Source organism: Mastigoproctus giganteus, chromosome 11 (genome assembly GCF_048544385.1).
Source record: "Mastigoproctus giganteus isolate SK-2022 chromosome 11, ASM4854438v1, whole genome shotgun sequence".
NCBI classification, from domain to species: domain Eukaryota; kingdom Metazoa; phylum Arthropoda; class Arachnida; order Uropygi; family Thelyphonidae; genus Mastigoproctus; species Mastigoproctus giganteus.
In genome coordinates, this window is record NC_143585.1 from 136,667,386 (window position 1) to 136,695,157 (window position 27,772).

The 27,772-nt window shown below is 38.2% G+C and overlaps 1 protein-coding gene across 1 annotated transcript in view; it reads right to left on the reverse strand.

Annotated features, from left to right (window-relative positions):
- The window catches only part of LOC150078459 (neuroglian-like), a 442,449-nt gene that overhangs the window by 37,574 nt on the left and 377,103 nt on the right, over nt 1–27,772 (reverse strand). The window contains exons 20-21 of the mRNA XM_090385067.1: nt 18,372–18,558; nt 16,691–16,813 (exon numbers count right to left, since the gene is read on the reverse strand). Of these exons, the coding sequence (XP_090241193.1) occupies nt 16,691–16,813; nt 18,372–18,558 (310 nt within the window). The remainder of the gene's footprint in view (nt 1–16,690; nt 16,814–18,371; nt 18,559–27,772) is intronic.

The window sequence follows — 27,772 nt, forward strand, 5'->3', positions numbered from 1 at the left end:
ACAACCATATGTTACAAATGGTCTAATGAGGCTTTTGTATATTCTTAATTTTAAATGTCTATTCAATACTTTGGATTTCAATAGTTTTTCATGTGCATAGAAACATGTTTCCACTCAGGATACATGAGTTAATTTCATTAGTAATAAAGTTGGACTGATTTATCTGTGAATGGTAAAATTCTGAACTTCAAGAAGCCACTGATTCTTAAATTTTCAAGGTTATCAGCCATTTTCCAGACTTTAGCATTAGCATAGGCATATGATGAAAGAAAGCAAGCTTATACAGTATCAGCCAAAAAAAAAAAAAAACATTTCACACATCCATTTGCTCTAAAAGTTTGTCCAGTTCTTTCTTGAATTTTTTAAGCTATCAACTTCCATAACAAAAGATGGAAGTTTGTTTCAACAATCAACTACCCGCTGGCTAAATTTTCTCACATTTATTCTACAACTGTCTTTCCTCAGCCAGAATTTATGTCCCCTCAGGTTCATAATGTGAGCAAGATGAAGAATTCAATCAGCATTCAGCCTGCTCAACCCATTCAAGCCATTATACAACTCAATCAGATCACCCCTCAAGTGCCAGATGCTGCAATTTACAGAACTTAAACCTTTCTTGGTAGGAGGACCCCTTCGTTCATCTCACAAATTTTGTTGCCCTTTACTGTACTTGTTCTAGCAACTCTACAACCTTCCTAAAATAAGGCCACCAGACCTGTACGTTAAGGTGTAGCCTGACCATTGCCTTGTACAAAGGGATAATCACATTCTTATCCCGACTAGCAAAATTCCTGTATATCATTGACAAGACCCCATGACCTGCTCTGGCAGCCTGTCTGCACTGCTCAGAAAACTTCATATCTCACTGCACAATTACAAGTCTCGTACAAGACTTACAATCAAAGTTGTGCATCAGAATTGTTTGGATCTAGATATAATAACAAGAGAAGCTAAAGGAAAACTGGTATTCTTACCTCGTGTAGATTTTACTTCATCCAATTCAACTTTGCCATTCTCATTTAAGAGACTGGCAGTTTACTATTTGGCTGGCCTTTGCAATGACTACAAATAAAAGTCAAGGACAAACATCTGATAGAGTTGGAATTTCACTTACTAACCTGTATTTAGTCATGGTCAATTGTATGTAGCAATGTCTCGGGTCAGATCATTCCAGCATGTTAAGATAAGGTTACCAGAAGGTCACAAGAATATTAAAAATGTTTTTTTCAAAGAAGTATTATAGAGACTGTACTACATTTTGTACATGTAAAATTGTTATGCAATGTGCACATTTTGAATAATTGGAAAGATGGTGAAATGAAAGAAATTTATAAGTTTCCTCAGATACAAGAAATGAGAAAGGATTTGACACACTGGCTTACCTGAACATAGACTACATTTCTTTAGGGCAGCTAGAGAAAAACTCTGCTACCAATTGTGAAATTTTCACAACAGGTACAGCTAGTAATCCAATAAATCCACAAAAGTTTTGCTAGTGTGCAAGTGATCAACCCACAAGTACCAGTAAATATCTGGGAAGTTAAAATTCTCCCATTATAAGGCAATCTGATTTACTAGCCCATTTATTTCTGTATATAGTTGTTCACTGGCGCCTCCGTAGCCAGGTGGGCAGGAGCAGTAGTGCATAGCACATGCTTCTTGATTAGATCGGGGTTAGAGCCTGTGACCACCAAATACAGAGGATGCAGAAGGTCAGGGAATGACCACTGCATATCCCCAGCCCGGATAAAGGGTGAGGGTTGGCGTCAAGAAGGGCATCCAGCCGCAAAAATTTCATGCCAAAACAATAAAAAAAATGCTGACCCCCATAGATAATGGGAAAAAGTGAGGAAAAAAAAAACAGTTGTTCACTGTACTCATCAGAGTCATTAAGCCTATAACAAACCCCTACCCTCATTTTTGCTTTCCCAGTGCTTATGTCAAACCAAACTGAATCAACATTTCATTGTCCATCTATTGTGATTTTAAGTGTTTCTCACCAACCAATTATAAAATAAATAAAACACGGAAACTGGAATTTTGAAAACTATGTGTTTACTATTATATATTTAAAATAACTTTACAACTAAAAAGGATAAAATACATAAAATATATATATATATATATACATCGAATAAAATACATTAAAATACCGGGTTAAAAGCGATAAAACTGACCGTAGCTTTCGAAGGCTCCTGCCTTCTTCCTCAGCGGTAGCTTCTTTGGACTGCGGTGCATCTTAAGTACCAGCAGGTTTATGGTCTAAATCACATGTTTATCGCCACGTGTTCTATTCTCCTATGTACTGGGACCGGAAGCGGCTCGGGAGCGCATCATACAAACTCGTTCATCCGTTCTGAGGATCGTAGCCTCAAAGAGGGGATGAATCCGCAAACCTTTGTCTCTATTAATGTTCTCTGTTGAATTAATCCGCAAACTCTCGAGCCACTTGTGGTCCCAGAACCTATGTGCCCGATCAGTGATGATGGCTTCGTCCGGAGAGATCTGGTGTTGCTCCTCCCAAAAATGTTCGACCACGGCGGACTTGCCATAATCCGCATTTCTTATTGCCCGTGTGTGCTCCCCAGACGTTCTTTGAGACGGCGCTTTGTTTCCCCTACATAGCATTCCCCACAATCTGGGCATTTAATACTATAAACAACTTCACTAGCATTCTATTTTTGAATAAAATAAAATAAATTTTATTTATTTTATAATTGGTTGGTGAGAAACACTTAAAATCACAATATGAATTTACCCAACCCCAGAGGCCTGTTTGAAGAATATTGTCTATCTATATCAACTGGATGCACTTTTTTTAGATTTTACTCTTTCTTACTGTATCCATAGTATCTTATAGTTTCTATAGTATTCAATCAAATTGGATACTATAGTTTCTATAGCAGCCAATTTGATTGGATACTATGATGTGGTAACAAAGGAACTGGATGCAAAGAATAATTTTGATATCATATATTTGGATCTTAGAAAGGCTTTTGATAATGTTGTACATAGAAGACTGCTGCTCAAATTGGAGCAGTGTGGCATTGGAGGCAAATTGCTGCTATGGACAAAGGGATGGTTGAGTGAGAGAAGACAGAGTGGTAATCAATGGACACTGCTCTTCATAGACTAATGTTATTAGTGGAGTCTTCCGGTGTTGGGTCCATTGTTGTTTTCTGTATATATTAATGATATTGATGATGGTATATCAGGCTTAATGTCCAAGTTTTCAGATGATACGAAGGTCAGAGGGGTTATTAATGACACTAACGACAGTATGCTGCTGCAACACAATCTAGAAAAGTTGAGCAGGTGGGCTGAGAGGTGGTAACTGAAGTTTAACATTGACAAATGTAAAGTACTGCATATGGGAAGCAGTAACCCTAGAGTAACGTACCAACTGGGTGGTACTACACTCAGGGTAGTGGAGAATGAAAAGGACCTGGGGTTAATTGTGCAGTCAGATATGAAGTTTTCTGAGCAGTGCAGACAGGCTGCAAGAGTAGCTCATGGTGTCTTGTCAATGATACACAGGAATAAGAAGGTGATTATCTCCTTGTATAAGGCAATGGTCAGTCCACACCTTGAATACTGCCTACAGGTCTGGAGGCCTCATTTTAAGAAGGATGTAGAGCTGTTGGAATGAGTACAGAGAAGGGCAACAAGATTAGTGAATGGAACAAAGGGTTGCTCTTACAAAGAAAGGCTTAATTTTTGCAAATTGCAGTGTCTGGAGACTAGACACCTGTGAGGTGATATGATTGAGGTGCATAAAGCCTTGAATGGTTTCGGCATGCTCAATGCTGACGGGATTCTTCCTCTTCCTCAGAATAATTGCCTGAGAGGGTATAAATTCAAATTGAGGAAAGACAGTTGTAAGATAGATGTGCAGAAGTTAGCCTTTAGCCAGTGGGCGGTTGATTGTTGGAACCAAACTTCCATATGTCATTGTAGAAGTTGATAGCTTAAACAGATTCAAGGCAGAATTAGACAAACATTAGGAGTAAGTGGATGGGTGAAATGAGAAGGGTTTTTTTTTTTTTTTTTTTTTTTTTTTTTGGCTGATGCTACATAAATTTGCTTTCTTGCATCATGTGCCTTTAATAATGCTAATGCCAACTGGATGCACTTTCTTAGATTTTACTGTTTCTTAACTAACAGCACAACCCCTCCTCCCTTCCTATCTTTTCTGTACACATTTTACTCTATATTCCAATTCTGCACTGCTTATACCTGTGTGACACAATGTCTCTGATACCCCAACGATATCTGCCTTTGATGTCTTGACAAGCATTTCAAATTCATCAAATTTATTTACTGTAAGTCTTACTTACGTTAGCCCGAGTTAGGTAACTTCGGACTTACGTAAATTTTTTTGCACTCAAATTTTTTTTTTTTTAGGATTGTAAAATTTGAAACAGTAAAAAAAAAAAAAAAAAAAAAACAATAAGCAATTAATAACAATGAACATAGCACGCACAAATTGCACAAGTGAGATACGGAGTAACAAGTTTATGAAATTTATCAAGTTTATTAACAAGAATGAAGAGAAGATTCTGAAAATTTTCATTTATTTATGTTTGTTTATGTGACTGAAGATTTCAGTGAAGGAGACACATTTCACTATAATACTACAAAAACCAACAGAATTCCAGCTATCGGTATTATCACAAATGCAATAAGATGGAGTTTGCTACCCGTTTATAATTGATTGCAATAACAGAAAAGCCCAATAAACCAGAAACTGCAAATTATTTTGTGGTCATGACCTCCAGAAATGTGCTTTAGTAAAAGTGAGCATGTGAGCTCGCATGAGGTGATAATATTTTGTTTCCACCTTAACAATGAGAAGTCCTTTACAGAAAATTTCATTTTGATTATTATCATGGTGCCCACTAAGAGATTAAGTGACAGCGGAACTAGTAAATCTACCAAGAAAAGGAAAGTGATCGATTTGGATCACAAAAATTAAAATAATAAGGATGTATGAAAATGGTCAAACATTAACAAATATCACACGGAATTTAGATTTGTCAGTGAACACAATAATAAAGGACAAAGACAGAATACGAGAAACGGTGAAGGGATCAGCACCAATGAAGTCAATTATAATAGCCAAGGCTATGAAATACATACCAGTTTTTACAGTCCAATAACATGCATTTTTTCTTCCTTTTATGTTTTCTTTTCTTATGTGCCACTCTGGCTACTTCACCATTATCCCAAGATAAAGTTTTTAATCGAACTAATTAAAAATATACAACTATTTTTCTATATATATAACAAATACATAAAAAATATATAACTAATTAATTGAAAAATATATAACTATTTTTCTTCATTCTTCTAAGGACATTATGTGGTTTTTGTAATTTTGGCATATCAGGAATATTGTAGCAGCAAAATTAAAATTCGCCGCGTTACGTAAAACTCAACTTATGTAAGAAGTCCTGGAATGTATCTATCTCTTATGTATGTCAGGACTTACTGTACTATACTCCTAGCATTGGTGTACATGAAGTATGGATGCACCTGTTGTTACTCTTAGTTATCCTAACACAGCCCATGTATTTACTTGTTCCGTGATGACTCTCACCAGTCCTTGAAATCCCCAGTGCCTTGTCTTATAGTCTGCTGCTCATTCTAATAGAAGCAGTGCAAGAATCAGTTTCTCAGTTTCACCTGCCTGTGGCTACTATTAATCTTTTAGTCTGTGAATCCCCCAAAGATAGCAGTTTTCCAACCCACCTAACACTGTCTCGATAGCATCGGCAAATATTCTTGCACATTTACTATTTAAATGTATCCCATCCCTGTAGAAGCAGTCTCTTCTGTTAACAAACACAAACCATGCTGAAAAAAACTGTACCCTATGAGCTTTGCACAATCTCTCCAGAGCCAAATTGATTGACAAGGCTCTCATCTATATTCCCTTCTATCATGTCTGGGAGAATTTCAGAAGCTTTCAATTCTAACTCACAACTTTTTTTTTTTTTCAACATTGACCTGTGCTTGTTAATTAAATCTGCAGATCTCCTACTCTTAATGTCATTAGTACTAATGTGTACAACAATATCACCCTTTGTGCCTTTAAAAAAATTGTTATCTGCTCTACAACGTCATCAACTTTTGTCCCTGGCAGACATACCCTGGTCCTATTCCACATATTCTTCCTGCACACCATATAATACTTGTCTCCCTGACAACTGAGTCTCCAACAATAAGTAGCTCCTGTGGGACCAACGCATTCTGCTTTGAAGATTGCCGCTGTGTTGCCTAATTCACAAGAGTGAGCTCTGGCATTGAGTTGGGCAGCTGAGAGTTTGATGGGTCCCCCACTTTAATACCTTCAACTTCTGTATATTTTGTCTTCACTTCATTTAACCTGAGTCGTCTTCTTTGTGCTTCACTATCCAGCTTGGCTACTGTTTCCTCTGGTGCTCCTTTAGTCCTACTGATAACAGTGACATGATCAGCATATGCACAGACTTTTTTTTTTTTTTTTTTTTAAGTTAGCACATCAGCTTCGGTGGCCATAATGCACCTCCCAAGGTTTTTGCAGTACTTGGATCAAAGTACTTGCAGGCACTTTACCTACCCGGCCAGCCCGGTCGGCATGCACAGACCTGCACTGTCTTTGTGCCTATGTGTCCAGTTACTTCCAATTTTCTGACAGCAACCTCCAAAACCAAGTTAAATAACACAGTAGAAGGTGCATCACCTTGTCTAACACCAGTGTTAATGTTAAAGGGAGTCAAAGTCTTGTCAATGCTTTAGAGTCAGCCAAGTTTACTTTAATGAGCCTGACAATCTTTGCAGGTATGTCTAAGAGAAGGAGATCATTTATCCACTCTGTTGAGGCAATCAAAAGCTTGTTTGAAACCTACATATAGATTATATAAGTGTATATTTTACTCAAATGCTTTTTCTTGTATCTGCCTCAAAATGAAAATCTGGTCAGGTGTTGAGCGATTGGGTCTGAAACAACACTGATATTCTCCAACGATTTTCTCTGAATATGCTGCTAATGGATATCATCATTCTTCTCTTTCTTGGTGATTCTCTCTCTCTCTCTCTCTCTCTCTCTCTCTTTTTGGGTAACTCAGGATTTTTTTGGATGGTGCAGCAAAAGCCTCAGGCTGCCTTGCACCATATAGATAATAATAGGGGCACGATGGCCCAGTGGTTAAGACACTGGACTACCAGCCTGATGACGAATGCGGCTCTATTACTCTGGGAGATTGATATAATAATAATAATATTAAATAATGATAAAAAAAAAAAAAAAAACATCGCGAAAGTTACTCCATTCGACTTACCTTCCCCAAGGTCGGAGTGACGACTGAGGCAGATAGTGGCACCATCTGGTGTCACTGGCGAAAACTAAAAATAAATAAAATAACCACTGGACATAAGCCAAAGCTAAACAAGTCCACCTCCATAGATGGATGATGTTGCAGAGAAATATTATTCATACTGCATCGAATGTGGCGCAGGATAAAGTCACTCGTGCTCGGGCCTTAGGCAGAGGAGTCAGTTCGAAAAGTTGGAGACAGTCTCCCGAGCAAGACATTGGAGCAAGTGGCGCTGTCCCCCGTAAGGCTACCACAAGAGAAGGGCAAGACCATCCAGCACCACCAACTGGAAGTGCTTCCTGCGCTAGTGACCACCCAGGAAGGAAGAAAACAGCAACGCATGAAGTGGATCATTGAAATGAATATATATATCATGCGAGCATACTATGAAATAACTAGGCTAGAGACCAATATGACAACGTACAGGTCGCAACCACATACCAAGTGTTTGGAACGGTACCCGGATATTCAGGTCACTGAACAGCGATTAGCAGACCAAAAAAGGACCATTGTCACGAAGAACCTAATAGCTCCTGCCATCTTTGAAAAAATCAAGCAGGATGTCAGCGATCAGCTACAAAGCACAAAGAATATGGTCAATATGGAACCAGAGGAGGAACAGCATACCATGGAACAAGAAGAGGAACAGCAAGAAGAAATACAACCCAGAGTAGCTGAAGTGGAAAGAGATGAAGTCATGATATCCAGAATAAAAGATGAGTGGAAGAAGGCCCTAACAGAATTTGAAGGAATGGACCCCACAAGAACCCACGTGATACCTAAGCAGAGGCCAAATAAAATCCTGTGGAGAGTACCAGACCACCTCAATTGGTAAATAATGCCACATTACCTTGACAACAATGGTGCAATGCTGGAGGCTATCCACACAGCTGCATACTGAGCTGCCACAGCAGCTATCAGGATTAATGGAAAATAAACGAGACCAGCAGCAGAAGAACTGAAAACAGAAGGAACCACCAGCTTAGGAAAGAAGACTTCAGCAGAAGATAGAAGAATTAAGAGTCAAGATAGGTCAGTTGACCCAGTACCAACAGGGTAATAGAAGTAAGAAATTGATTGGAAAGGTGAAGAACATCCTCAAGAGAGACAGCGCACAGCAAACATGAGACCAGAAATCAGAGAATAAGAGAGTACTTGGACACACTGAAGCAGAGCCTCCTTGCACTCAGCAAGAGACTACACCGGTAGCTCTCTTTGTATCGGTGCAGTCTCTTGCTGAGACTACACCGATACAAAGAGAGCTACCAGAGGAAAATAAAAAACCGAATCTTCGATGAGGACCAAAAAGCCTTCTACAGGAAAATGGGTGAAGATGAGAAAGCAGGAAATGGACCACCCGAGAAGAAGACGATTAAGGAGTTCTGGGGAAATATCTGGAGCAGTGAAGTAAGACATAACAGCAGAGCACCCTGGATAGAAGTAGAATGGAAGAAAACCAAGGACATATGAGAGAGTGGGAGATTTGAGAAGAAGTAAAACAGTCGATCAGGAACAACAACAACTGGCGAACCCCAGGAATTGATAACATCCACAACTACTGGTACAAGAAGCTCACCTGCACACACAAGCACCTAGCAGAGCAGTTCACTCGAATGATAAGGCACCCGGAGACAGTCCCAAAGTTCTCACCAAAGGAGTCACATATCGGAAGCCTAAAGACGAAGATACAAGAAACCCGGCAAAATACAGGCCAATCACCTGCCTCCCAATGATGTACAAGATCCTGACCAGCTGCATAACCAAGAAAATATCAGACCACTTAGAGAGTCAGAACATAATGGCCAAAGAGCAGAAAGGATGCAAGGAGCAATTAACCATAGATGCCGTAGTTATGGAGCAAGCCTACAAGAAGCACCACAACCTATACACGGACTACATCGATTACCGCAAGGCCTTCGACTCCGTACCTCATAGCTGGGTAATGGAGACCCTGAAGATCTACAAGGTCAATCTGATAGTGACAAACTTCATAGGAGCAACAATGGCAAAATGGAGTACCACCATTAAGGTCGAGAACATCACAACCAGGCCAATCCCCATTAGAAGAGGAATCTTTCAGGGAGATGCTCTGAGTCCACTGTGGGTCTGTCTAGCACTCAACCCACTATCCACCATGGATATAACCTCAAAGAAGGAAGAAAGAATCTGTACACCCTCACCCACCTGATGTACATGGATGACATCAAGCTCTATGCGGCAACTAAGAAGCAACTCCAGCAACTATTCCGGATCACCGGAGAATTCAGTAAGGACATCAGGATGGAATTTGGTCCAGACAAATGCAAGACCCACACACTTCACCGGGGAAAATTAGTTGGCCGAAACTACCAGCTGCTGACTGGTAAAGAGATTGAAGCTATGACAGAAGGAGAGACCTACAAATACCTATGGATGATGCAGGCTCAGCAGTTAGAGCACAAGGAAATCAAGAGGTGCCTGACCAAAAAATATCATCAGAGATTCAGAAGCCTGCTGAAAGCAAAATTGACCGGAGGGAACACAAAGCCATAAACACCTATGCAGCTCCAGTACTAACATACACCTTCGGGGTCATAGATTGGACTAACAGCGAGCTAGAAGATATCATGCGAAAGACAAGGACAATGATGACCAAGAGCCACCAACACTACCCGAAGTCAGCAGTGGAGAGACTAACAATAGATAGGAAAGAGGGAGAAAGGGGCCTGATAGACCTGATAGAGCAACAGAAAATAGCGATAGTTAATCTGAAGGATTACTTTGAAAACAACATACCACCACTCCACTAGGAAGATAGATAAGCGGTATACCCCACTGAACCTAAACGAGGAACCCCCTCCCGCCCAGATGGTACAAGAAACAAAGTTAGAAAGATGGGCAAAGAAGACACTCCAGGGCAGACACTACAATGACCTCCATCAAGATCACATCGATAACATTGCTTCCAATGCATGGCTCACAAGCGGGACGCTCTTCCCCATGACTGAAAGATTCATGCTGGCCATCCAAGACCAGGTTATCAACACCAGAAACTATAGAAAATACATTGCAAAGGAACCTGGAATGTCAGATGACACATGTCGACGATGCCACCTGGCCTCTGAAACAATCCAACACATCACCATGGGGTGCAAGGTGATCACCCAGACGAGTACACTCATAGACACGACCAGGTCGCCAGGATAATACATCAGAAGCTAGCGAGGAAATACCAGTTGACCAAAGAAAGTAAACCATGCAACAAGTACGAACCCCAGGCAGTACTAGAGACCCGAACCCACAAGCTGTACTGGGACCGCACCATAATAACGGATAAGATCATCCCACACAACAGACCGAACTTAACCCTTGTGGACAAGATGGAAAATGCTACCTACCTGATTGATATAGTGGTGCCCAACACTAGCAACGTCCAGAAAACCCACAAGGAAAAAATTAGGAAGTACACGAACCTGAGACACGAGGTCAAGGAGGTGTGGCATATGCAAGAAGTATCGACCATCCCGATCATCGTGTCAACCACCGGTATGTTACCAAAGACTCTACATAGCAGCCTAGCAGCAATAGGTCTCCAAGAGAACACCTACAAGGAACTCCAGAAAATCACAATCCTGAACACCTGTAGGATAGTCAGAGGTTTCCTCTACCAACAGTAACACCAGACATTACAACCACCCCATGTACTTGGTAGCAGTACCCATCACGGAGTGGAATCCCCCAATCAGAGAGAAATAATATAAGAGATGTTGTTGTTGTTGTTTGTTTGTTATTTGGTTTTTAGGAGCATTAGTAACTAAGGCCATATTGCTCCGGGAATATGCGGTGGTCATTCCCTGACCTTTCCGCATCCTCCATATTTGGTAGTGACTGGCTCGAACCCCGGTCTAATCAAGAAGCGTGTGCTATGCACTTCTGCTACTTCCCACCTGGCTACGGAGGCGCGAATATAAGAGATGATAATAATAATAATCTTTTATAAATAACTTCTGACAAAACCTTGTAAGTTGCACTGTAATGTAATACCTCCGTAGTTGAAACAAAGCAATTTATCATCCTTCTTGTGAATCGGCTGTATGATTCTAAGTGTCCATTCATCCAGGATTTTTTCCTCAGACAATAATAATAGTATCAGATTATGTATTCTTCTCCATAGTGTCACTCCACCATTCTTGGGCACCTCTGCAGTTATTCCAGCAGCTCCTGGTGCTTTTTTAAGCACTTAACTTTTCAAATTTCTTCGAAGCTAGAATCTTCAATGTACAGTTCTATTGTATAGTACAATAACTGTTTTGGTTCAGCCTTATTTCTTCTCAAGATGCTCTCAAAATACTCTTTCCACCGTTTCAGAACCTCCTTCTCTCAGTCAGAAAGTTTTCCTTCACTATCTCTACATGCAGTAACTTTTAATCAGAATTCCTGTGTACTTTCTTTAATCTTCTTATGAAACTTTCTACTTTCCTTCTTGTTGTAATGTTCCACCATTTCGTCAACCTTCCTCCTCAAAGCCTCTCTCTCTTTTTATTTCTACACATCCTAGCTGCAGCAATCCATTTTTCCTTGTAGTGGTCTCTATTCCACTGCAAACATTTCATAAATAAAACTTCTCTTTAATTCTACTGCTTTTCGCCACTCAATCATGGTACTGTTCCTCATTTCTCAGTCCTGGGGTCTCACCCAAGCCTAGAATTGCTTCTTTTATACAGTCTATTTGTCTTCAACCTTGTCACTGTTTTCCTCTTCCTGTAGTCCTCAGGCCAACTCTGTCTGGTACTTTGTTTATCTTTCAATTTCTCTACATTCCACTGCTTAATTTTCTCAGCCTTTCCTCTTGCTATTAGAGCTATTTTATACTTCAGTCTGGCTCTCACTAGAAAATGATCAGAATCAGAGCTGGCACCCCAAAAAGAACAGAAATTTTCAATTGCAGTAGCCCACCTCTTAGAGACTAGTACATGATTGATCTGATTAGCCTAATTTGTACCAGAGATTTTCCATGTACCTTTATGAATATTCTTTCTTGGAAACCAGGTACTCATGACCTTAAAGTTGTTGGCAGCAACAAATTGTGCTAATTTAAGACCATTATTGTTTGTTTCTTCATGGAGGCTGTCTCTCCCAAATAGACCCATGAACAGCATTGAAGTCACCAAGAGTTATAATAGCATCGTGTCTTTGAATTACTTCACACAAAGCCTGGAGTTCATCATAAAATCTATCTGCAACATAATTGTTCATGTCTTCGGTTGGAGCATACACATTAATAAAGGTCACATTATGAAATTTTCCTTTAATTCTAAGGCTGCAAGTTCTCCCAGACACCAATGTGAAGGCAAGAACTGGTCGTGCATTCTCTTAGAAATCAGAAATCCTACACCTTGCTCTCCCTGTCTGTCATCAATTCCAGAGTAATAAATTGTCAATTTTGACTTAATGATCGCATCTTTACCTTTCCACAACTTCTTGAAGAGCCACAATATCCATCTTAAATTTTTCAACATTCTCCACTATGCTGTTCATAGCTCCAGCTTGTAACAGGGTACGCACATTCCAAGTTCCAGTTATCAATACCAAACTCATGTTCCTATTTTGAGACCTGGTCTGTTTTCATAAGGGCTGTTCGGTTTCATTCGTCAAGTTATTCATAACAGTTAAGTTTTATTACAGGGCAGGGTTGTCAGTCCTGGGCCTAACCCCCAACCTGGAGGACCCATTTATCAATTTACTTTTAGAAGCAGACTAAAATCTAATTTGAGTTTCTTATATTTCTTCCTCACAAAATCCACAATTTTTAAGATTTTTATGGTATAATTCTTCCATCATTTTCCCACTCGTAACCTCTTTAGGTATATCATAAATTATAATTGTTGGATTATTGAGCTTTGGTTTATCATATGTTACTCCAACTGAACTTAATAATTCTGAATTTGATAATTTTTCAACACCTTCCTTATTTTCCATCTCTAAAAGAACAGCTTTATTTCTTATTGTTTGCATATTCCTAACTCTAACTTGACTGTATTTACCACATCTCTAACTTCCTGGCTGTTTTGAAACTGAGAGTTAACCCCAGCTCTTAGTATGGTTACATTCTGTTTCTTATTTCCAAATAAATTATCCCCTTGTATCACATTACCATCATTATGCTTAAGATCATTCTCTACATTTAACATTCTTTCTGTAGCATTTTACTTAATTTTATTATCAGTAGCATTTTAGTCTTAGTAACTAAGTCTGCCTCCATGTTACTAACTTTGTTAATCAGTCATACAATTGGTAACCTGTTTCTTAAGCTTAATTATCAACTCATAAATAGATGTCATATCATCATAACAACTTTGCTGCTCGCATATATTGTAAGCAAGAATCTTACTCTCTCTTACACTCACCCAAACATGTCTGTGAGAATCATTTTGAAATGTGAAATCCACTATATCATCAAAACCAATATCCTTTCCTAATTCTATCTCATCATCAACATCTGCCTGCAATTCCTCATCTATGAATGTATGTCTAGGGGTGCTCTCTAAACTGAAACTATGCACCTGACTTGTTATTGTTTCAACCGACTGCACAATACTCTCTTTGCAAATCATGCTACTCTGACTCTTCACTATTAATTGATCGTAAATTACCTTCTCCTCTCATAATAAATGGGATTTTTGATACTTAACTCTTTAAACTCTTATTGTCTACCTTTTTTGTATTTTCAGCCTGCTTAGATTTTAAACTTCTTGTAGTCACAGGAGGCAGAGGGAGAAATTCAGTATTTCCCCCTACTCCCTTAACCCCTGGCACCTTTCCTCCCTTGAAATTTACTATCCATAATAACAACAGTGTCATATGGCTCTCTTTCCAAAAATAGATTTTGAAAGTTTATAATACAAGTTCCTTTTACGTCTAGAGTTGTTATAAATGCCAAAAGTCACTTTCCTGCCAACACCACGACTACTTTCACTATGAGCATTACTGCATGGTGGCCATCTTGGTATTATCACTTGAAGTGGTAATACACAAAAATGAAAATTTCTACCCAACTTCACTATAGTTCTTTTCCAAATTTTAACCAGAACTCAAGTAATACTTCCTCTTTAACACTATACAAAGAATAAACACAACTCCGTTTATTCAAAGTAATTTTCAATAATCCGACAAGCACTTCAAGCATATGCACACAGCCTACACTACCACTACCTTCAACTCCAACAGTGAAAGTGGAAAGTCTGAATACCTGAGGCAGAGAAATTATTAGTGGGGTAGTGTTTTTTTTTTTTTTTTTTTTGCTGATGCTGTATAAGATTGCTTCCTTGCATCATTTGCCACTACTGCCAATAGTAACAGTAATATCTGCTCTCAAATAATATAAATATCAAGAAAATTTCCTGTTTGTATGGTTAAAAAGCTTGAACTGTTGTATGAAGTTTACGACACTACTAGCATGGGCACAAGAAGACTTCCTGTGCCCACTCACAGTTAAACCATTGGCAGTTTCTCATGTAGGGTTGGTACTCGAGGATGGGTGCTGCTAGGTTCAAAGAGATGTTGATCAGTGCCACCCTGCAATTCACCACAATGGTCTCCATAGATGAATGGTCAGGAGTGAAAGTGCAATAGCACATACTCTTTGAATAGACCAGGGTTCAAACCCCTGACAGCTAAATACGGTCGATCTGCCCAAAGCACACTGGCCCAGCCTGGCAGATTATGGTCCATTCCCTCAACATGAATTGTTGAGGAGACCTCCATCCTGCAGTAAATTGACAATGGCTGTAGATTTTTTTATTTTTTATAAGCAAGATAGTTTGAATGCTGCACGTTGTAGATGTTTTGGTAAACATTATTCCAATATTCAGAACAGTTAAGTAATTCCTTATCTTAAATGGAATCAAGTATTACTAGTGTTATTTTATTTAATTTTTACTAAAATTCCTCAGTACTAAGAAATCAATTGATATCACACACACACACACATACTTGAATTTCTTCTAAGCAACTAAGTAGAGGCAGGGATGTTAGGTGAATTAAAAATACAATAAAAATTTGGAGTTTTTATATTATGCTAAATCATATATAACAAAAAAAAAAAAAAAAAAAAAAAAATCAAACTAAGCAGAATAAATGCATTTATAAATAATCTGCCAGAATGTTCTTCTTATAATGCTCATTAATTTGATCACTTTTTTAATAACAAAATTATTAAGAGCATTACTTTTTCTAATTTAAAATTAGCTTTCTTTTTCTTAAGAAGATAAAGCCTAATGTTTATACATGGTATATACCAGAAGGGTTTCTAGCATGTATAAGACTGAGCAGAATTCTAGCATCCTGAAAGCAAATGATAGGGTGCACAAAATGTAACTTGAATTTTACATATGTTTTGCAAGACAGCACTAAAAAGTTCTAGTTATCCATCCAGATCCAGTTATGTGGTAAAGCACTTTCCTCAATTCTCCTAATCCACAAACTGTGGAGTTCCAGTTTACAAAAACTGGCATAAAAATTTTGAGTTGGCTATACATATTTAATATATCTCTTTTTACAACTAAAGTAAGATCCACTTCCAACGCACCACACCATTTGCAATGCCATTCCTTACTTACCATTAGCATAGGTTAGGAGCTCGAGTGCAGAAGCACGCACTCTTTTCAGTGGACCAGGGTTCAAGCCTGTAAGTGCTAAATATGATTAACATTGGCACCAATTGATTTATTGTAAACTCCATTGACCTCGTGGTCATGCTGGAGCATAAACAGACATTTTAACCAAAAATGTTTTCATTATCCTATTAGAATTGCATCTTCCTAATAACTACTTAACGTTGTTATCTGGTTTTTAGCAGCATTAGCAACTAAGGCCATATTGCTCCAGGGATATGCAGTGGTCATTCCCTGACCTTTCCACATCCTCCATATTTGGTGGTCAGGTCAGGGATATGCAGTGGTCATTCCCTGACCTTTCCACATCCTCCGTATTTGGTGGTCAGGGGCTCGAACCCTGCTCTAATCAAGAACCATGTGCTATGCACTGCTGCTCCTGCCCACCTGGCTACGGAGGTGCCATAACTACTTAAATAAATACTTTTTTTGCACAATGAGAGAAATGGAATGGTACTGTTGTATAAGCCCTGCAGGGCCAAGAGGTGCCAGGGGTTAACATATACATGAACCTTTACACCCGAGTCATGTTATTAGAAATGAGATCAATTTGGCAAAGTAAACTCTACAGTAACACACAGAATTTAATCATTTGTAGATTTTGTGCCACTGAGCCCTCTAATCCAACTCAATTTCCATTTGCTTATGCCCTTGATTTAAACAAAGTGTCTGCACACTTACCTTCCTCATAGTAAATTCTATACCCATTCAAAATACCATTTGGTTCTAAGGGTCTCTTCCAAATAAGGTAAAGAGCACTGGAACCTAAAGGAATTGCATCAAAGTTTGCCACTGGTCCTGGTGCTGGAAAAAATCAAATTTCAAAATTAAAATTTGTATTATTTATAAAAAATATTTCTGAGAGAGAAAGATAATAAAACTAAAATGCCTTCTAAAATATAAAACTAAATAATAATGATAATAATAAGAATACACTAAAATATCCAAATTATTTATGAAGCTTTAGACCCTATATAAATAACATCAGTTTATAAGAACTCCACATTGTCTATAACATACAATCATAAATTATTTGGGGCTGCTAATTATAAGCACAAATACAAAGGTGTTCCAAACTAATGCCTCCACATTTTTTTCCCTGCTTATGTCATATCACATACAAAATGAATTGGTAGCATATGAAAATTTAGATGTTATTGCCAATATTCTGCAAGTTTCAACACTACATGCCAAGTGGCAGAGTTATAGTAGTTTGTGAAAATGGAGAATGATACTGATGTACGTATGAGCAGAAAATGAGAAAGAGTTGATAACTGATTTATGAAGACCGATGCATTCAAATTTGGGAAATATGTGTGTGTGAGAATAGGCATTAATGCATGAAAACAATTCCAAACAATCTGGGATACAGGAAGTTGTGGGCCAGGTGGGTTCCACGAATGTTAAGGCCACAACCTAAGAAGGAGAGTGCAAGCTTCTTCCAATCATGAGTAATTGTTATTGTTATTTGGTTTTTTTTTAGGAGCATCAGCAACTAAGGCCATACTGCTCCGGGATATGCGGTGGTCATTCCCTGACCTTTCCGCATCCTCCATATTTGGTGGTCACGGGCTCGAACTCCGGTCTAATCAAGAAGCGTGTGCTATGCACTGCTGCTCCTTCCCACCTGGCTATGGAGGCGCCCCTCACGATTAATGATTATATTGTCAACATCATTATTGACAATGAGACCTGAATACCACTATGAACCAGAGTCAAAGCAATGATCTATGAAGTGGTAACACGAGGTTTCACTGATGAAAAAATTCATATTTTCTTTTTTGGGACAAGATTGGAAGGGGGGATTCCTTGTGGATTTCTGGGACCAGAGATGCAAGATCATTTCTATTCACTATGTGGAGATATGAACTGCAAGAGTGATGCTAGAGAAAAATGAAAATTACACTGTGGTGCTGAAGGAAATACACTTTTGTGTAATTCCTCCAGCACAATGCCAAACTCCATAGCAACATCCTTCTAGTGTTAATATAAACAAAGAACTCTGCTACTTTTCTTCACATTTTAGCCAAAGACTTCTCATAATCTGCCTTATCCTGCCTAACCTCAGTTAGTAAAATAATAATAGGATAGCATCGAATCAAAGAATCGAATCGGATAGTGAATGGAAGGCTGAAAGTCCAGATATTGATACTACCGTCATGACCGGTAAACCCATTGAGTACAACAGATTGGGATGATGATGACATTTAGCTCACATACATTAGCATGTACTATTTAAACAAGTAAGATCAGTTTCTTTGTCTAAGTATATTAATATCAAAATATAATTTTTGTTTCTGTTAAAAGTTTATTAATTCTGTAATTCAGTGAATAGAAATCCCAGAATCAGTTTCTAACTTACTTCCTTCAGGTGTTGTAAATTCAATGACATCTGAGGGAGGACCATTGTACATGTCATTGTACGCAAGCACCCTAACTAAATTACGAGAGAATGGGCGGAAGATAGTTACTAAAGCTTGTGTAACATTTGCTTGCAACACGACTTCTCTTTGTCGTTCTTCTCCTTCATCAGGGGTCCAGGTTTGGATCTATAATATTGAACATCAATGGAGAATTACACTATTTTTAATAATAGTTAATAATTATAAATTTATTTATCAGCAATTAGCATAATCATTCAAAGCTTGTCATGCAATTCCTGGTTTTACTGATTAATTAAGTAACAGTCAGTAAGAAGCTAAGCCTTGATTCCTTCAATTTAATGTTTTTCAGGATCATCAGAGAAAAGATAGATTATCTGAAGAGGATATAAATGCTTAAATAAACAGAAACAAATGTTATCAAGTAATGTACCTCAGAGTTTTAAGAACTTCTATAGTGTACTTAAGTGTTTAAAAAAAAAACTTCATGTGATGGTAGTTTGCAAGGCGGGAGTTGTGTAGCATTACTTCCTAAGGAAAGACAGCTCAAGTTATATAATGGAAATGGACTTATCAGGATGAAATTTAGTACAATGGCTTATGAAATTTAGTATAACCATGTCTTTAAATTCTGAAAGGTTCAGAGCTATTGTTTCACACTTATAGCAGTTTCTGTGTATGAAAACAGAATGGGGGGGGGATCTATCTACGGAATGAGAAATGAACCAAAAACTTCCCCAGGGATCAACAAAAGATTCTTAAGGAAGTTTTCAACTTTTCCTTCTTGAGTAAGGACTTAAACATCCTCTCATTCACACATATAGCTGCATTATGCATCGGGGCAGGCAGGCTATGAAATTCAAATTGAGATTAATACTTAATATTAGTATTAGCAGTGGCAAATAATACAAGACAGCAAGCTCATACAGCATACTTTTGCAGCATGAATGATATATACACTTAAAAATTTTAATTGGTGTTAATCCAACTTTTCCTTCTTGAGTGATTCTCAAACATCAAAAACTATTTATGTACATTTTTTGGAGGGGGGGTATAGGGTATATAATCAAAATTTCTCCTAAAATCTTGGAAATGAATAGAACACACACACAAAAAAAGTGTAATTCTATTAGTACAATTTTAAAGAAATTTGGGACACCTTAACAAATCTTTCTAAGAGATCCAAATTTGAAATTTCACGAAAAGTTTTCCACTGGGAGTTCAACCTTTACTAATATTAGTATTAGCCATATAGTGCAATAAAGCCACAGGCTTTTTTGGCACTGTCCCTCTCCAAATAAATTAATAAAATAAAATAACTAAATAAAAATAAATATACAAAATTAAATAATAAAAATATAAAATAAATACAAACAAAATAAAAATAAAAACTAAAAATAAAAACTAACTATCCAGCTGACCTTTGAATTTCCACAAGTTGTCAGCCTCAACTACAATGGAGATAAACAACTTGCTAAAAGAAAACTTCCTACTATCCAGTCTAAATCTCTTTCCACATAATTTGAATTTATGGCCCCTACTTCTGAAATTATTTATAAGAGTGAAAATTTTGCCTTAATTTATTTTCCTTTCCCTCAACACAGCCTTATACAACTCAATGAGGTCCCCTTTATGATGCCTGGTTTCCAAGATCTGCACTTCACATATTCAAAGACTTTCCACATACAGGAGCCCTTTTCAGTTCTCACTTAAGTGGGTTACCCATGTTTGGATCCTTTCAAGAGGCTCAATGTATTTTTAGTTATTGATATTTAGTTATGTTCAATACTTGGGCATAGTATTCTAAGTGCAGCTAAAACTACTTATAGTGTGGAATACGGGATTATGATTGCTTTATCTTCAAATTTCAATAAATTATTGGTAGGACACTATGAGCCTTCTTTGTTGCCTGTCTACACAATTTGAGGGCATTTACTGTCTTAGCATTAGCATTAGTAGAGGCATTTGATGCAAGAAAGCAAGCTTATGCAGCATCAGCCAAAAAAAAAAAAAAAAAAAAAAACACCACTTCCACTTCACCCCTCTGTTCGTTCAAAATACCTGTCCAGCTGAGCCTTAAACTTATTTAGGCTATCAACCTCCACCACAAGGGATGGAAGTCTGTTCCACCAACCAACCACCCGCTGGCTAAAGGCAAATTTCCGCACATCTATCCTACATCTGTCTTTCCTCAATTTAAATTTATGCCCTCTCAGGTGATTATTCTGAGCTAGAGGAAGAATCCCATCAGCATTGAGCATGCTTAAACCATTCAAGGCTTTATACACCTCTATCAGATCACCTCGCTGGTGCCTAGTCTCCAGACACTGTAATTTGCAAAACTTAAGCCTTTCTTCGTAAGAGCACCCCTTTGTTCCATTCACTAATCTTGTTGCCCTTCTCTGTACTCGTTCCAGCAGCTCTACATCCTTCTTGAAATGAGGCCTCCAGACCTGTATACAGTACTCTAGGTGTGGCCTGACCATCGCCTTATACAATGGAATAATCACCTCCTTATCCCTGCTGGAAAAATTCCTGTATATCATTGACAATACTCCATGAGCTACTCTTGCAGCCCGTCTGCACTGCTCAGAGAACTTCATATCTGCCTGCACAACCACCCCCAAGTCCCTTTCATTCTCTACCACTGTCAGTGTTGTACCATAGAGTTGATACGTTGCTCTGGGGTTGCTGTTTCCCATGTGTAGTACTTTACATTTGTCAATGTTAAACTTCATTTGCCACCTCTCAGCCCATCTGCTCAACCTTTCCAGATCCTGTTGCAGAAGCATAGTGTCAGTAGTGTCCTTGACAACCCTGCCAACCTTTGTATCGTCTGCAAACTTGGACATTAATCGCGATATACCATCATCAATATCATTTATAAATACAGAAAACAATAATGGACCCAACACTGAGCCCTGAGGGACTCCACTAATAACATCAGTCCACGATGAGCAGTGTCCATTGATTACCACTCTCTGTCTTCTCCCCCTCAACCACCCCTTTATCCATAGCAGCAATTTGCCTCCAATGTCACACTGCTCCAATTTGTGTAGCAGTCTTGCATGTGCAACAGTATCAAAAGCCTTTCTAAGATCCAAGTATATAATATCAAAGTTATTCCCTGCATCCAGTTCTTTTGTGACTGCATCATAGTATCCAATCAAGTTGGTCAGGCAAGACTTCCCCTTAACAAAACCATGCTGTGTCTGAGCTATAACTGAAGTCTTGTCTAAATGATCCTGCAGTGCGTCTTTAACCAGTGCCTCCATTAATTTTCCTGGAACAGAAGTCAAGCTCACAGGTCTATAATTACTTGTGTCAGCCTTTGATCCTCCTTTGTGAATTGGGGTCACATTTGCACATTTCCAGTCTATGGGTACCTCCCCTGAGTCCAAGGAAGCTCTCATAATTATGGCTAAGGGTTTGCTTACTTCCTTTGCTGCCTCCTTTAATATAACTGGATAGATCCCATCCACCCCGGGTGCCTTTCTTGTGTTTATCTTCAGCAGTTTCTCCTCCACTTTACTCCCAGTTATTTCAAGATTCTGTAACTTACTGCTAGAGTTGAATACACCTCTGGCATTCCCCTCGCTGAATAACTCCTCATGTGTGAATGTCGATGCAAAATATTCATTTAGTTTGTTAGCCACCTGAGCAGGATCATCAACACTTGACCCATCAATATCAAGTGGACCAATCTGATTCATCCCTTTCCTTCTAGAGTTTACATAAGTAAAGAACTCTTTGCTGTTTTTCTTTGCATCCCTTGCCAAGGATTTCTCGTAATCTGCCTTCGCCTGCCTAACCTCCTTTGTAACTTGGTTGCATATCAACTTGTATCTATCATAGGCTTCTGTGTCATGTGTTAATTTGTAAGTATCCCATGCATTTTTCTTCTCTGCCATATGCCTCATTAGTTCATCTGACATCCATTTTGGCCTAAACCTTGAACAATATTTCTTAGTTGGTATGTAAAGCCTAGTAGCTTCCAAGATAAGTTCTTTGAATGCTTCCCATTTTGAATTTGCTGTTGGTAACATCATCAGTTGGTCCCACTGTATAGAATTTAAATACTGTCTCAGTCCATCGTAGTCGCCTTTACGGAAGCAATAACCCTTCCCTTTACCCCTAATGGTAGTTACCTCTTTGAGTAAATCCCACTTCAGCACACTGTGATCACTGCCACCTAGTGGTTCATTTATCTGCAGATTCTTAATGCATGAAGAATCACTGCTGATAATCAAATCAAGAGTATTACTCCCTCTAGTTGCCTCCCGAACATGCTGATGTAGAAAACAATCATCCAATAAATCCACAAAAGCCCTGCTAGTGTGTGAGTATCCAGCCTCCAAATTCCAGTCAATATCTGGGAAATTAAAATCTCCCATTATAAGACACTCTGATTTACTGGCCCACTCTATTTCCCTGTACAGTTCCTTATTATACTCATCAGAGTCATTAGGCCTATAGCACACTCCTACTCTCAATTTTGATCTCCCAATGTTTATGTCACACCAAACTGACTCTTTACAAGTTGCAGCTGTGAATTACAAGCTCCATTTTGCTATTTTATTTACTTAACTGTCATATTATATTGTACTTTATAAGTAGCTTTATAGTTCTAGTTACATTCATTATTTTTATTTTTAATTTAGATAGTTTTTTTAGGTTACTACTTAATATACTCAAAACCATTGTTTTGTTTGAACCCTACAGCCATTGTTTTCGTATAGAGCGAGTGGTAGGTAAATTCAAATTTTTAATTGTGGTAAATATGTAGCTGTAACATAAAACTAGATATGTGTAAAACGAATCACTGCATTTAGGAATCTATTAAATAGTGTATTATTGATAATTAATTAATAAATTTATCAATCATATGAATTTTCATTGTCAATTTCAATATCATGCCCAGACTAGAGCAGCAAAGCAACGGGGACAAAGTAGCAGGAGTGCTATGACTCAAGAAGAACCGAGGGGGTGATTCTCCAATGCATCACAGCCTAAAAAAAATGTCCAACTTGTGAAATGTTTGCAGAACTCTCTGGAATAGGTGCAGAGAGTGTCAAGAAATTAGAACTAGAGCAGCAATGCAAAGGGTACAAAGTAGTAGGAGTGATGTGACTTGGGGGGAACCAAGAAGGGTGATTCTCCAACACATCACAGCCTAAAAAAATGTGCAACTTGTGAAATGTTTGCAGAACTCTCTGGAACAGGACATGATCTAGTCAAGGACAATGTCTTTGTGTGTGCTAGGTGCAGAGAGTGCCAAGAAATTAGGCACCAACTCAGCGTTCTGATGGGCACTTATTATAGTTTGAAGAGTCAGGTAGATGCGCTTTAAGGAATTAAAATAGGGGACCCATCAAGCTCTCAGCTGCCCAAATCAGCACCACAGCTCACTATTGTGCATCAGGCAAAACAATAGCAATCTTGAATGCAGAATGCACTAGTAACATAGAACTGCAGATTTATTTAACAAGTACAGGTCAATGCTGAAAAAAAGTTGTGTTAGTTAAATTTGATAATGTCTGCAATTCTGCTCAGACACGATAGGACAGAGTATATGATGAGAGCCTTGTCAATAAATTCAGTCCTGGAAGGCTTGTGCAAAGCTCATGGGGTAGAATTTTTCTCAGCATAGTCAGTGCTTGCTAACAGGAAAGCCTGCTTCTACAGGGATGGGATACACTTAAATACAAGGGGTGCAAGAGTGTTTGCTGATGCTATTGAAGCAGTGTTAGGTGGTTCGGCAAACTGCTAGCTTTGGGGGGGGGGGATTCACAGACTAAAAGTTTAATAGTAGCCACATGCAGAGGTGAAAGTGATCTTGCACTGCTTCTAGTACAATGAGCAGTAGCCTGGAGGGGGCACTGGGGATTTAGGGACTGGTGGCAGTCATCATGAAACAAATAAATACATGGGCTGTGTTAGGATAACTAAGAATAAGACTAGGTGCATGTATACTTGCAAGAACACCAATGCTAGAAGTATAGTAAATAAATTTATTAAATAAATAAATAAATTTATTTATTATCTGGTTATCAGCAATGATTATTTGTGTATTAAGAATTTGCAGATAAAGGAAACACTAGGTGGCAGTGATCACAGTGTACTGATGTGGGATTTACTTAAAGATATAATTACCATCAGGGGTAAAGGGAAGGGTTTTTGTTTCCATAAAGGTGACTAAAGTCTGTAATCAAGTCACAAAGGAGATTAGGCAAGCGAAGGCAGATTACAAGAAATATTTGGCAAAGGAATCTAATAAAATCAGCAAGGACTCCTTTACTTGTATAAACTCTAGAAGAAAGGGGATGAATCAGATTGGTACACTTGATATCGATGGTTCGAGTGTTGATGATCCTGATCATATGTTGTTGTTATTTGGTTTTTAGGAGCATTAGCAACTAAGGCCACATTGCTCCAGGATATGCGGTGGTCATTTCCTGACCTTTCCGCATCCTCCGTATTTGGTGGTGACGGGCTCGAACCCCGGTCTAATCAAGAAGCGTGTGCTACTCACTGCTGCTCCTTCCCACCTGGCTATGGAGGCGCCAATCCTGATCATATAGCTGATAATCTGAATGAATATTTTGCATCTACTCACACAAGGAGTTATTAAGGGAGGAAAATGCCAGAAGTTTATCAAATGCTAACAGGGTACTTAATGATTTTGTAATAACTGAGAGCAAAGTGGAGGAGAAATTGTTGAAGTTAAACATAAAAAAGGCACCTGGGGGTGGATGGGATCTATCCAGGTATATTAAAGGAGGGGGCAAAGGAAGTAAGTAGACTCCAAGCCACAATTATGAGAGAATCTTGGATTCAGGGGAAGTTCCCACGGACTGGAGACGTGCAAATATATTCCCAATTCACAAAGGGGGATCTAAGGGTAACAAAAGTAATTACAGACCAGTTAGTTTAACTTTGGTTCCAGGGAAAATAATGGAGTCACTGGTTAGAGATGCATTGCAGGATCATCTAGATGAGACTGCAAGATTAATTCAGACAGCATAGCTTTGTAATGGGAAAGTCTGATAAATTTGATGGGATACTATGATGTGGTTACAAAGGAACTGGATGCAAAAAATAATTTTGATATCATATATTTGGATTTCAGGAAAGCTTTTGACACTGTTGAGCATGGAAGGCTACTGTACAAATTGGAGGAGTATGGTATAAAGGGTAAGTTGCTGCAATAGATAAAAGAGTGGGAGAAAACAGAGAGTGGTAATTAATGGATGCTGCTCTTCATGGACTAATGTTATTTTGTATATTTATCAATGATATTGATGAAGGTATATCAGGTTTAATATTGAAGTTTGCAAATGATACAAAGGTTGGCAGGGTTGTTAATGAGTAATGGCAGTGTGCTACTGCAACAGGATCTAGAAAATTTGGGCAGATGGGCTGAGAAGTGGCAAGTGAAGTTTAATATTGACAAATGCAAAGTACTGCATATGGGTAGAAATATCCCAAGAGAAATGTGCCAACTATGTAGTACAGTAAACTCCCGCTATTCGCGGTATCTGTATTCGCGGTTGCTGATTTAATATAAAATGAAACCAGAAAAAATGTGAATTTTAAAGCGCCATGAACATTTTCCGCCATAAAAAAAACATGGGTGTGGCTAAAATTATCTTTCCCGGTCAAAACAGCGCTCAGTAGGTGGGGGGGGGGTGACAAACTCGCGAGCGTGGATGTTTCTCGCTAATCCTTGTTCAGTATGTGTTATGTGCTTGTCATGGAAGGTTTCGTCGTTTGCTTTTAATTTATATCATTATAAATTGTTTAAATTTATAAATTGATATGCTTACAAAAGTGATAAATCTACCGTTTTGCAGTGTAAAACAGACTTTTTTGAGTGTTTTAATGGAAGAAAGTGACTTTATTGTGGACAAGTTCTTTCTAACCCATACAAAAATATGGCTACGAATAACAAGGGAAATGTGAAAAGATCAAAGGTGATGACATTAGAGAATAAAATTGAGTTATTAGACAAAATTTCTAATGGTGAAAGTGTCTCCTCAGTTGCAAAACATTATAAAATCAATGAGTCAACGGTACGATCAAATAAGAAATCGGAAGAAAAAATCCGCCGTAGTGTCCGTGAAAACGCGCTAATTGCTTCAAAAATTTGCTCTGTAACTCGTGATGTTAAATTAGAAAAAATGGAAAAAGCTTTAAATCTGTGAATAGAAGACCAAACTCAAAATAAAATTCCGTTAAGTTCACTCATCATTCGTGAAAAGGCAAAACTCCTTTATCAACACTTTAGCGAAACTGGTGATAGCACTGGCGGGATAAGTTTTTTAGCTAGCAAAGACGCTGGTTTGAAAGATTTGTTTGAAATTTCTAATAAATATTATATTTAATATTAAATTGTTTCTTATTTTCATTTCGATGCCATATGCTTGCATTTCACTATGTACTGTCTATGTACAGTCATATTATGAAGGTACATATAATACATACATAGACAAAATTTTAGACTAGTTTTTCTTATATATTTCATACTTTGGAATGGAACCCCTTTATTACTATGGGAGCCATAACTCAGTATTCGCGGTATTTCTCAGGAACGTAACCCCTGCAAATAGCGGGGGTTTACTGTACTACACTTAGGGTGGTAGAAAATGAAAAAGATAGTTTGAGAATATGACGTTTTCTGAGCAATGCAGACAGACTGCCACAGCAGGATTCTTCCGCTTGCTCAGATTACAAACCTGAGGGGACATAAATTCAAATTGAGGAAAGACAGTTGTAGAACAGATGTGCATAAATTTGCCTTTAGGCAGCGGGTGGTTAATTGCTGTAAGAACTTCCATCTGTTGTTGTCAAAACTGATAGCTTAAATAAATTCAAGGAGGAACTGGACAAACTTTTAGAGGGAATAGATGTGTGAAATTTTTTTTTTTTTTTTTTTTGTTGATGCTACATAATGTGGCATCAGTGTGTGGCAAGTGTATAGCTGATGCCATAGACTTGCTTTCTTGCACCACATGTATAATGCCTAAATCTTTCTTCATTTACTACTTTAATACAAAGGCACAAAGTGCATAAGTTATTTTGGAGTTATTCCCCAAGTGTAAGACCTTGCATTTTGCTGCACTAAAACATGCATAATATCACTTTTCTGACCATCCTTTAAGCCTGTCCAAATCGTCCTGAAAGAGCATAATTTGGTGCTGATCATTACCAATCTTTACATATGCATATTTTCACATCACTTCTTCTATCCCTTCATTGACATTATTTACAAAAACAAGAAACAACTGTAGTCACAGAACTGATCCTCGAGGAACTCCAGTTCATCATAGTTATTTTATAGTGATCAAGGTATATAGTTCAGGCTCATGATGCAGCTGGTGTT